At 37.6% G+C, this 12,701-nt stretch overlaps 2 protein-coding genes across 14 annotated transcripts in view; both read left to right on the top strand.

Annotated features, from left to right (window-relative positions):
* The window catches only part of LOC306995091 (uncharacterized protein), a 62,873-nt gene extending 55,456 nt beyond the window's left edge, over window positions 1–7,417 (top strand). Inside the window, exons 8-10 of one of the 2 annotated variants that reach the window (XM_079606344.1) lie at window positions 2,454–2,665; window positions 2,886–2,992; window positions 6,047–7,417. In XM_079606344.1, coding sequence (XP_079462470.1) covers window positions 2,454–2,665; window positions 2,886–2,992; window positions 6,047–6,125 — 398 coding nt within the window. In that variant the 3' untranslated portion in view covers window positions 6,126–7,417. Of the gene's footprint in view, window positions 1–2,453; window positions 2,666–2,885; window positions 2,993–4,672; window positions 4,954–6,046 lie in introns of those variants that run through there. The other variant, XM_079606345.1, reaches the window with a different exon arrangement.
* A 688-nt stretch (window positions 7,418–8,105) lies between these two features.
* Window positions 8,106–12,701, top strand: part of kcnt1b (potassium sodium-activated channel subfamily T member 1b) — a 105,665-nt gene continuing 101,069 nt past the window's right edge. For 4 of the 12 annotated variants that reach the window (XM_079607285.1, XM_079607290.1, XM_079607282.1 and 1 more), the window contains exons 1-3: window positions 8,109–8,345; window positions 9,888–9,933; window positions 10,073–10,240. In XM_079607285.1, the coding sequence (XP_079463411.1) occupies window positions 8,315–8,345; window positions 9,888–9,933; window positions 10,073–10,240 (245 nt within the window). In that variant the 5' untranslated portion in view covers window positions 8,109–8,314. Of the gene's footprint in view, window positions 8,346–9,887; window positions 9,934–10,072; window positions 10,241–12,701 lie in introns of all 12 variants that reach the window. The other 8 variants (XM_079607294.1, XM_079607292.1, XM_079607287.1 and 5 more) reach the window with 4 other exon arrangements.

Genomic DNA, 12,701 nt, shown 5'->3' with positions numbered 1-12,701 from the left:
TACAACGGCCAGTGCGCTCACCACACACCAGCTACAGGTGGAGAGGAGAGAGAATGATAGAGCCAATTCAATGGATGGGGATTATTAGGAGGCCATGATTGTTAAGGGCCAATGGGTGGAATGTGGCCAGGACACCGGGGTTACACCCCTACTCTTTACGAGAAATGCCATGGGATTTTAATGACCACAGAGAGTCAGGACCTCGTTTTACGTCTCATCCGAAGGAAGGTGCTCTTTGACAGTATAGTGGTCCCGTCACTATACTCTGGGGCGTTAGGACCCACACAGACCACAGGTCTTTAGACCACATGTATAGGATGATGCACCAGGGTCCACTCTAGAGGTTGATGTGCAACTATGCCACCAAAACCTGTGCAAATTCAAGAAAATGCTTTTTTAATAGCTGTCCACTGTAGTGACCTCTATGCATGAAAGGGTTCATAAACATTTATGTCAATGTGCCAGTTTAGCCAACTTGGCTAATTGTCACAGGATCTTTTGATTTTTGTTAATTCACATTGCCAGTGATTTTCGGGAATTTGTGTGTGCGATGTGACGTGTAATGTCTCACCAGCATCTTAAGTTTGCTTATGATATGCGATTTCTCTTTCGAGAAACCCCTCGATTTTTTTTCTGATTCGATCATAAAATGGTGCATCGCGAACATTTCCACTAAACTGGAAAACAATCTCAGCTTCAGCGTCATCACTGTTTATAATAAAAAGTTATTCAGCAATGAATTTAAAAAAGAATAAAAAAATATTTTATATTGGTGAAAAACACTACATGTGGTCACTCTGCACTTAATAATAACAGGCCAGAGTTTGTTGATGTTTTTACATCAGTAGTGACCCAAATGCCTCTCATTGAGTACCCAGAAAAGCAACAAATTATATTATTATTATTTTTATTAGTTATGCCAGCTCGCAGACACTCACACAAACTCAAAAAACGGGTCATACAATAAATATATATTCAGAGAACCAGGAAAAATAGAAGTGCCATACTTGAATGTATGAATGCCTATTTCTGTCTGTGAGAAGTGAGGGTCAAGAGAACTCCCACAACCTTTCCCTGGATATTTACTTATCAGTGCACTGAGAACAATTACAGCCTGTTCAGTAGGGGAAAACCAGACAAGTGCATATAAATAAAATAAAAGTAAATATTGTACAGAACAGAAATTTAAATTGTAAAGATTTAAATGTGTAGATACATATACAGGTAAACATTATGTGCTGCATTATACAGTGCATTAAATATGAATTATACTGGAACATTTGCTGGAACATCTTTAAAAGTGGGGTTTTAACATTTTTAAAAGTTGTAAAAAATAATAATACAAATCTTCTCCTAAAGTAATGAATAGTACATTTGTCAAATATGTTGTAGTGTACAATATGATCACATCGGTGGCCTAGAAAACATAATATGGGTCGTCATGTTGAGATCATATGACCAGCCAAGTACCGTAGTATTATTTAAATTTTTAAATAGTAATATTTTCAATTTATATTACAAAGGCATACAATAAAAGTATTTTCCATTTGTGCAACACTTCACTTATTCATATATGTGGCAGTACAAAGACTAATATGGCCATCAAAACATCACTTAAAGGAATAATTCACCCTAAAATGAAAACTTTATTTAAACCCATTTGACTTCATTTATTTCACAGAACACAATGTTATAGCTGCTCTTTCATACAATAAAAGAATAATCACCATGTCTTTATTTAAACAAGCAGTTGGACAATCTGATAAGTGTCATACAGGGGTGCGTTTCTCAAAAGCATCATTAGCCAGTCGCAAGTTCCGTCATTATCAGCATAGTTCAACAAGTCGGTGTTTCCCGAAACGATAGTTCCAACGAACATTCGCAAACAGCTTCGCAAATTTGTGTGGTTGGAACGACAGCTCTCGACCGTGGTTAGAAGCATATAGTTTCTTGTTTGCAAGAAATGTGGACTAATACATCATTATTTTGAGCCAAATAAGCAAGCTGACATTAAGTACAATCTATATCTTTTATCCTTTATTTAGAATACATACAAATGTCATTTACGTATTTTAGTTTGTCTTTTTAAGTGATTTTAAAAAGCGAAAGAAGAGATTTTAAGCACCGTTTTTAAAGAGTGCGCATGTGCAAATGTGCTCTAGTACGTAAGAACGAGCCTATGATTGAATCTGGAAATAGGCCTAAAGCTAAATAACTGATAAAAATAGGAGATAGTCCTTAGATGCCATCTCCGTAATTTACGAACGAACTGGTATGACGTCATTTCGAACAAAATGAGGCCAAAACTACGTTAATTTGAAATATCAGTGCCTTTATTGGTGACAGAACTTAAATTTTTTTTGACTGAACTAGCCCTTTAATAATAAAGTATTTAGCACACCTTCAAATGTCAAGTATACTCATAACAGACCAGTCTGTATTTTCCTCACCAGTTGAGCGCTTTAACCCGTTGGAAGGAACATGGCGTCCGTGTCCTCCTATGCGGTCTGCCAGAGAGCAGCCTGGTTGTACGGTATACTTGCGGCGGATCTATGTGGCAGGCGGCAGAGATGAACTACATTTGGAGCTCAGCACGGCAGAAAAGTTTGACCCTGACAACCTCAAGTGGACCCCGGTCAAACACATGAGACATAAGCGTTTTAAAGTAAGACTATTTTCCTCACAGCAGCCTGTTTTCTTTTCTTCAGTGCCTATTGACATTTTACACACCTATTGACACACCTGTTTACTTTTTTGACTGAGGTACACTGCAGCAAAACTGACACTCTATTCACAATATGTTCTTGCCTCATGGCTGACAGAGTAAAGTGAGTTTACAGTTCTAAGTGTTTCATTCCATGTCTTGTCATGTTGGCGTTGTGGAGGTTTCACTGGCAGTGTTTGATGGGACGCTGCTGGCAGTCGGAGGCTCAGATGGGATATCGACTCTTACATCAGTTGAGGCTTATAACCCTGACTCAAACACTTGGAGGTGTGAACTATATTTCTGTTATGACAACTTGAGTGTTTAGCATGGTAATGGGCATGGCAATGTTGATATGTTCAGTCTTGGCGGAATAGATCTGCTACGCTGCTGCTGCTGTTATTGCTGTTGCTGTTGGTTATTGCTGCTGCAGAGCAGGTACGGGACTTGCTACTGCCAATACATACACAACACATTGCTGTGAGCAAGTAATTACCACCCAACAGAGCATATGACAATGAAGATTGAACAATACAAGTATACGTCATAGACCAGCAGATCTACCACCAAAACATATGTACTACTGGTCCATAGAAACCGCATGCTAGCTATTTGTGCCTGACTCTTTAGTTTTATTTGAGTTTAAGAAATGGAGCATTATGCTTGGTCTTGGCGGACTAGATATGCCTATGCAAGTATTCCCCCATGCTGATCTAGTCTTTAGATATGTAGGATGCCATGAGGGGGGTGTGTGGTGTGATGCGCATGGCTTAACACTAGTGGACTATGCTATTTGTGCCTTAACCTGCTTTGCCGAATGGCTTAACGCTACTGGGCTATGCTATTTGTGCCTGGGCCTGCTTTGCCGAATGGCTTAATGCTAGTGGACTATGCTATTTGTGCCTGAACCTGCTTTGCCGAATGGTTTAACACTAGTGGACTATGCTATTTGTGCCTGAACCTGCTTTGCCGAATGGTTTAACGCTAGTGGGTTATGCTATTTGTGCCTGAACCTGCTTTGCCGAATGGTTTAACACTAGTGGACTATGCTATTTGTGCCTGAACCTGCTTTGCCGAATGGTTTAACGCTAGTGGGTTATGCTATTTGTGCCTGAACCTGCTTTGCCGAATGGTTTAACGCTAGTGGGTTATGCTATTTGTGCCTGAACCTGCTTTGCCGAATGGTTTAACACTAGTGGACTATGCTATTTGTGCCTGAACCTGCTTTGCCGAATGGTTTAACACTAGTGGACTATGCTATTTGTGCCTGAACCTGCTTTGCCGAATGGTTTAACGCTAGTGGGTTATGCTATTTGTGCCTGAACCTGCTTTGCCGAATGGTTTAACACTAGTGGACTATGCTATTTGTGCCTGAACCTGCTTTGCCGAATGGTTTAACACTAGTGGACTATGCTATTTGTGCCTGAACCTGCTTTGCCAAATGGTTTAACGCTAGTGGGTTATGCTATTTGTGCCTGAACCTGCTTTGCCGAATGGTTTAACGCTAGTGGGTTATGCTATTTGTGCCTGAACCTGCTTTGCCGAATGGTTTAACACTAGTGGACTATGCTATTTGTGCCTGAACCTGCTTTGCCGAATGGTTTAACACTAGTGGACTATGCTATTTGTGCCTGAACCTGCTTTGCCGAATGGTTTAACGCTAGTGGGTTATGCTATTTGTGCCTGAACCTGCTTTGCCGAATGGTTTAACACTAGTGGACTATGCTATTTGTGCCTGAACCTGCTTTGCCGAATGGTTTAACACTAGTGGACTATGCTATTTGTGCCTGAACCTGCTTTGCCGAATGGTTTAACGCTAGTGGGCTATGCTATTTGTGCCTTGGCCTGCTTTGCCGAATGGCTTATTGCTAGTGGACTATGTTATGTCTGCCTGAGCCAATATGGCTCAAACGTACCTAATTACAGTGCGCTCTATGTGTGGCTTTAACCAATGATGTCATGTTGCAGGCTGATGGAGATGCAAAAAGAAACCTCCAGCAACCACCTGAGTTGTCAAAACACTTGATTCTATTTGGATATGTGGAAGTCATTTGGACCAGGAGATATATGGAAAAACAGAGCGTGACTCTGACACTTTGTGCAGCTGAAATGCTGTTTAAACATGATAATGTAATCGCTGCTGCTTTTGTGCTTTGTAATCTATTCCTGCATCGAATGCAAGACTGTAAAACATAATTCTTGATTTTAACCTTGTGCATCTGCTACAGCAAATGCTGACCAAGTATTTGAAGATTGAGCAGTGAGCTCATTGGCTACTGATACAGCAGGAACCAAATAGCCAACGCATTCTCATCCTAGGGCGTCATATACTGACACTTTTGACATTTCGTCTACATCCAACGCACATGGCACCCTTTAGCGTCAATATGACACGCACAGAGCTTTGTTCGGTTATGGTTGGGTTTAGGTCTGGGTTAGGGTTAGGGTTAGACCGCTAGGTGGCGCCTTCTGGCCCATATCTATCTGCTTCTCATATTGACGCTAAAGGGTGCCATATGCGTTGGATGTAGACGATATGTCAAAAGCGTCAGTATATGACGCCTGTGCCCTATAGATAACGATGTGAAATCAGGCAGATTTAAGGTTAGTTTACCCAAAAATGGAAATTCTGTCAGTAATTACTCGCCCTCATGTCGTTCCAAACCCGTAAGACCTTCGTTCATCTTCGGAACACAAATGAAGATATTTTTGATGAAATCCGAGAGCCTTCTGTTCCCTCCATAGACGGCAACGTCATTGCAACTTTCAAGGCCCAGAAAGGTTGTAGAGACATTGTTAAAATAGTCCATGTGACATGACAAATGTAATGTTATGAAGTGTCAAGAATACTTTTTGGGCACAGAAAAATCCCAAAAATGTATTAAACAATCTCTTCTCTTCCACGTAATTCTCCTACGCTGTTGACGTAGTAAACACAATGCAGCGCTTCCGGGTTCTACGCCAGAACACAAAAACCACAATGTTTTTTTGTCGCTCCATATTTGAACCAGTCACATGGACTATTATAACAATGTCTCTACTACCTTTCTGGGCCTTGAAAGTTGCAATATTTTCATTTGTGTTCTGAAGATGAATGATAAGGTATTACGGGTTTGGAACGACATGAGGGTGAGTAATTAATGACAGAAATTTCAAGTTACTGTACATTTTACAGTATTATTTTTACAGTGCAACTAACCCTTTAAGGACCTATCAGCCTGCGCCATGTAATTTCACGACAGAACTTTGTATTCTTACACATCCATCAAGTCTTCTATTCAAAACATAAAGGACTATATCTCTTTGTTTTGGTAATACTTTTACTATTTCTTCTCTTGACAGACACTTTGGATGTATGAAGACTAAGCACACAGGGGCTGGGGTTGTCTTGCTAAAAAGACACAATAAGGACTTGCTCTAAAATGTGTGCTTCATTTGCTAAACTCTAGTTTGCTCTCTGAGTAAAAGTCTATTTGATAGATCTGCGACAGCAGTAAAATGCGTTATCATTGAGTTTTATGATTAGTGGAGCTAATGTGTCAGGTTATAGAGGTGAGTAATGAAATGAGTAAGAAGAAAAATAATTTAATTTCAACCATGAGAGAAACCATCCATTACATTAGATGGGTCTCTCTGGGAAGGTTTTATTTACAGACATAAAGTTTGGCATGGAAAATGAGTGCACACTTATTTAAGTGCCTTGTTATGGACACTTACTAATGGACAGTCCCTCTGGAGCAATCTGGAGTTACAAGCATTGGTCAATGGCACTTTAATAAAAGGAGATCTTAGTACTTCTCCATTTCACCTCTTCCAGGGCAGGGTATAAACCTCAGGCCTTTTGGTTTCCATCTCATATCACAATAGTACAACAACCTTATAGGTTCAACATCTCCCTCATGTAAGAACTAGACACAACTTTTGACAAAGCTTTTAAGCATAAGATTGTGTTGAAAATGTTAAAGCTGTTCTGTTAAAAATGTTCTCTGACTCATAAAAGTATTTGGAAAATACATAAGGAGGTTCATACAAATTATGTGAGAACACATTTTCTGTAACTATTTTTGAATTAAAAGTCATTTTTATATTTTTGGGATGTCATTAAGGTCTATATTGCACAACTGTCTCAAAGACTGAAATTCTCAAATATAATTCTAGAAATCCTATGCATGTTTGGCATAATCTTTCCATATTAATTCTTATAATAATGAAAGCTATGAATCAGCTTTGTTATCCACCAAATCGAAGTCAGTGTTGAGTATCTAATACTGTATATTCAAGAGACATGTTGTTGCCATGTGACACATTCTGACAATATAACCCAAAACCTTTATGACTGTGTGTCAAGGAATTAAAAAAAAAAAAATGTAACTAATGTTTATTCACACATTCAAGTGTGAACAAGTCAATGTGCATTCAAGGTTCAAGCAATAAAGTATTATGTTAAGTAGGTTACACCACTCAACATTCTTCAAATACATTTTTGTTATAAACATTGTTAAAAAATATATAAACACCAACATCAATACAGAGATAAAATGTCTATGAACTTTGCGCCTGTCTTTAAAGACAATAGCCTTATGTCTTGAACCTTGTAAGGATGCTATTATTGGCTCCTTTTTATTACCTTACAGTTTATTGAAAATAAAGAAATATTGTATTGTCTTTTAATTTGTATTATTCGTTTGAAATGAATATATTCTCACTGGATGTTAGTATTAGTAGTAGTGAATGTGCTTAGTTAATCTTTGGTTCTTAGGATATATAGTAATTTGAATATGTCATTGTGTTATTAAATAATTACTTTGATTGTTAAAGATGCACTTTAATTCTGCTTGAATGATTTTTCATTCATTTTTTAATTAATTGCACCTAAAAGTGAATGGCCTAATCTAAGCCTTGGTTTTGATTAGTTACAGCTAAATGTTAGAATTCACATAGCATGAAATGTTTGACGTCGATGTGAATGTTTGTGGTGTTTAATTATTTAGTAGCTAGGCTATACATATACCGTAGTTTGAAAGAATTGCACGCGCCTAGATGTCTCTTTGTCGAGGATTTCAGGTGGTCCAGGAGATGGCGATGTAAGCTTTGAAGGGAAGAGAAGAGAGGCTGTACGGATGACTTAGTGGCTTTACCTAACAGATCCAGAGGTGACAGCGTCTCAAATATTTCCCTGCTGCCCTACATCTCGCCTGACGCGCAGCAGTTGCCGTTTTCTTCTCGTGAATCAAGGCTTTGGGCTCACTGGACGCAGAAAGAATCTGAACACGTGAACTTCTAGATGGTTGCACTATGAGATGAGGACAACATATTATCTTGCGTAAATAATAACCAACAGCATCAGCATCTCATAGATGCAAAGTTGAATCGCACGCGACAAAAATAAACAGAGATGTTGAAGGTAGTCTATTGGGAATTTCGCCCAGTGGTGGTCGTCTGTAAGAGGAGGGTTTAATCAGGGTCGTTATACGCCCCTTTAATGCAAGTTTCAATGGAGGACGGATCTATTAGGAGGACATTACCATCGGAAGTCCTTCGCGGACTCTTCGCAGTGGCTTTTGTAAACAATGTGCTGCGCTTTTGTCGCCAGTAACACGGTTATTTACAATGATGGGACCGCGCAGCCAGTCTCAGGCAGGTGAGGACATCATGTCATGTCACGGATGACTAATTCGTGTGTAATCGCGCTGTGCTTCGTACTTTTTACATTTATCATATTGTTTTGTGAAGATTGCTTTGGGGCACAAGTAGTGCTGTTGTTTTGCTTCTGAAAATCAAGCATACATTGCTTTATTATTATTTTATTTTTTTAAACCTATGTTGAGGGGGGAAAAGCAAACCAATTTAAAAAAGTACAAGTAGTTGTTACTGTAAAACATAGCTGGACAAATACTGGATTTTATAACCAGTATCAGTACAGATGATGCTGATGCTTTTGTGTAAGTGTCTTATGATTTTTCATTGTTTTATATGTTTATATTATTTTAATATGTTGTTACCTTAACAAATATAACCTGTTACCTGGACAAATATTTATTATTTGAATGTGTATTACCAATAATAATGATCTTATCAATAATACCAGTACAGGTTATTATTATTAATTATGATGATGATGATACAAATAATAATATTAGCCTACCATTAATGTTAATTATGCAGTGTTTTTAAATGGTGTTATTTTCATCTTTGCTTTTGAGTTGTATAATTTATCATTTAATGAATAAATAAATAGCATAAATATCTGTTATATAAAGGTTGAATAATTGTCCAAACAGTGCATTCAATCTGTCAACTGTGAATATTGTTGAGTGGTATTCTGCAGAGCTCCACCAAATGGTGCTTTTTATTTCGAGACTTGAGCAACCAGTAACCAATTAATTGTGCATATCGCTGAACCGATTATCGGTCTATCATTGCTTTAAAGATCTATTTCTACCTGATTTGACTTTAAAAAGTTACTTTAATATATTTGTGATTGGTTATGCACTGTATTCCTTTTTTTAGTTATTTATTTATAAAACGAATTAGTGTAGATGTTACCATATGAAGTACATTTTTCAGTTGCTTGTCAAAATATTCTGTGGGCATTTTTTTGTGTGTGTCACTGCCATTTTTCGCCTTAGGAATACCCATTTTTTTTATATCCTCAGCACAGTCCTTTTTATTAGCGTCTGAACACTGTATAACCCTTGAGCAAAGGTACATTTTAGTCTGAGTTTTATGCACTGTACTTCACTGTACCCCTTGGCCAGCCAAATAACCCTCCACCCACTCATCAGCGATTTGCACACTAATGCAGTGGCTCACTACTGTCATTACACACTCATATGTCCCTGAGAGTGCTAATAGAAACCAGGGAACATTCTAGATGACAGTTTTCACAGTGTACAAAATGTGACAAGAATGACATAAAAGGTGAAAATCAGTGCGTAGATTGTAGTTCCTCAAGGGTATAATTATGGAAAACGATATACTGGTGAACTATCTGTGAAAGATGTCTTGTTATTGAATCACTGTTAGATTTCCATCTTAGAAGTTATACAGTTATGTGAATTAGCCTAAAGTCATGCATTACTGCTGTAACCCTGCATTAGCCTACAACAGGATTCATTTTATGTTTATGCATATGACTATAACATTTAGCAGTAATCCTTATCATTTCTCTCCATATTGTCAGAGCCAAGCATGACTCCGCCACGATGCTCATCCTCCGCTGCTGACAGGTAAACATGCTAAACATGCAAATATTGCCCACAATCAATTGCCTGGTTGTAGTCCTGAAACTATTTATGAATAATACATTGTGTATACATGCATAATGTATACTATATAATAAATTTACGATTATGTCTGTTTCTTCAGGTTGCCTACGGAGACTGTTCAGAGAAATAACAGCAGTAATACTGGTGTTATTCTGGACATTTCCACCCTGAAAATGGCCGATGTGGACTCTGAGGTTCCTCCTCTACCTCCACGATACCGCTTTAGAGATCTGCTGCTCGGAGATCAATCATTTCAGAATGATGACAGGTAACTTCATACTGTGTGTCCTCAGTGGCTCACTCTCAGGAGGTGTATGCATTCATAAAGCTTTCATAAGGCCCACATTTACAGTACACTGGTATTGCTGTCCACATATAGATGGTTTCTTGCCATTGCTTTTTAATTAAGAGCTGAAAAATTAAGGTAAGGAGGACATTGCAGCATTGTAAAATGCAGACCTGGCATTTACTATTACACTGTAAAAAGGGAAAACATGGAGCTACCTGATCTGATCCCTACAAACTACCTTTGTTGGTGAAACCCAATGTAAATCTGTTAGGCTTTTCAGTTACATATGCCATTGTAGAAATGGACTATGAACTGTCAACCATGTTTAATTTATTCTGCAAGTGAAATTGGTCATGTGATCTTAACATGTCCGCCCTCATGAGGAAACTGCACACTCCACGTACATTGAAACAACTTTAATTAGTCTGCGTATTTGATATCACCTTGTGGGTGTATTATTATTTTAAAACAATATTTAAAAACAGCTATTCATTTTTTATGTGTAAAATGTTTTTAATGAGGGGGAAATAACCAAGTGCACCTTTAAATAATAAATATAATTAAATAATTTGTGTTTTAACTTAAACTAGAAATGATAAATAAATACATATATAAACATTTAGATGCTTCCACATGCAGCACATTTTTGCGTGCGTGCGTGTTGAAAAAGAGACTGCATTCCAGATATTGTTTCATGATTAATTATATCAATACTACTAATGCAAGTGTACAATCAAACTAGTGGACCGACAAACCAGTGGACTGGATTTAACTGTTATATAATATCAGATGTAAAATGCATCTTTGCAAATTGTACATTTGGTGTTTATGTTCTATGTTTGCTTTAAGGACTTGTGAGTGTAAACTGTGCGTTTGTGTGAGAATAACATGAAGTGTGTGTGTGTGTGTGTTTGCTGGGTTATGGGGAGCTGTCCTTCACTGTGGTGCTGAAGTTAAATAGAGGCTGAAATGCAGGGCTGAAGAAACACTGTAAATGTTTTTTTTCTCCGTCTTGCTCAATGACTCAACGCTTTGTGATGGATTCAAGGCCGTAACATGCAGTTCAGTCAAGACTGCCTGCGTATAAGAACCATTGTAACTTATTGAAATAGCTGTGAGCTGTTTCTGATCATGCATACAGAAAAACGCGGAGGTGACGTTCAGGGGAACCTTTATGTTTTCAAGAAAACTTTATCATCCTTGGGCTTTGAGTGGGATTTCTGTTCCTTTAAATGTTTCTTTACAATTGTTTACACAAGAAATGCATAATTTCTGCATCATTTAGCTAACAATAACAGACATAATGGCTGCTCTGAGTCTTCTGTGGTTTTATTGGTGTATTCTTCGGTTTCCCTCTGGTTTGTGAACATTGTGCTCTGATTGTCCCTCTGTGGCGCAAGCCACAAATCATTGATCTGTATTTTTGAAATGCAGCTTCTGTTCTTGTATTATTCCTTCGTTCTGTTGTATATCTCAGCTAGTCAAAGCAGGTAGTCACATTATAAGATTCACTGGCTTGGTTTAATTGCCTTACAATGCTTATGGCAATGGTTGCACACTATTATCTGAGCCCTCTCTGGCAGGTTGTAAGTGGTCCATCTGTCTCAGGGGAGACTGCTGACTTCAAACTTTTCCCTTTCTAAGTTTCTTTTTCAGGCCAGGCCTGGCCAAGTCAATGTAACGAGAACACTACATAATTTATCTTCACACTAAATCTTAACTCTGACTCAAGCTCTTAGAAATGAAGCGCACAGAAAGCAATATCCTGCTGTGTGTGAGTGCTGCAATCATGGACTTATGCCATCACTGATTCGACTTATTTTACTCGCATGTCCTCTCTGTATTCTCAGCATTTGTGAAGATACTTAAGCTTTATATATATATATATGAAGACTTCAGATGCAAAAGCATCTAAGTGCCATCTGAAATTTTCTTCTAGAATGATAATTTTGATCAAGCTTGTATGTTTATGTTCAGTTATTTCACTTTAATGGCAATTAAAATGATCTATTAATTGTCATTAAAGTAAAATTACTGAACTTAAATATACGAGCTTGATAAAAATGCTAATTTTAGAAGAAAATTTCAGATGGCACTTGATGAAGCCTTCATATACATACATATATATATATATATATATATATATATATATATATATATATATATATATATATATATATATATATATATATATATATATATATGCATGTGAAAAAGAAAAGACACCATGTTGAATGCTATGGTTTTATGTATCAGGACATAATAATCTGGTCCTTGGCAGGTCTTAAAATTAGGTAAATACAACCTCAGATGAACAATAACACATGGCATATTACACAGTATAATTATTTATTTAACAAAAACTAGGCCAAAATGGAAAAGTCATGGGTGACTAACTAAGTACACCCTTACTGCTTCCATAGGAAATAAGAGGGTAATT

This window comes from Phoxinus phoxinus (assembly GCF_949152265.1).
Source record: "Phoxinus phoxinus genome assembly, chromosome: 3".
NCBI lineage: Eukaryota > Metazoa > Chordata > Actinopteri > Cypriniformes > Leuciscidae > Phoxinus > Phoxinus phoxinus.
This window is presented reverse-complemented; position numbering and strand designations above follow the sequence as displayed.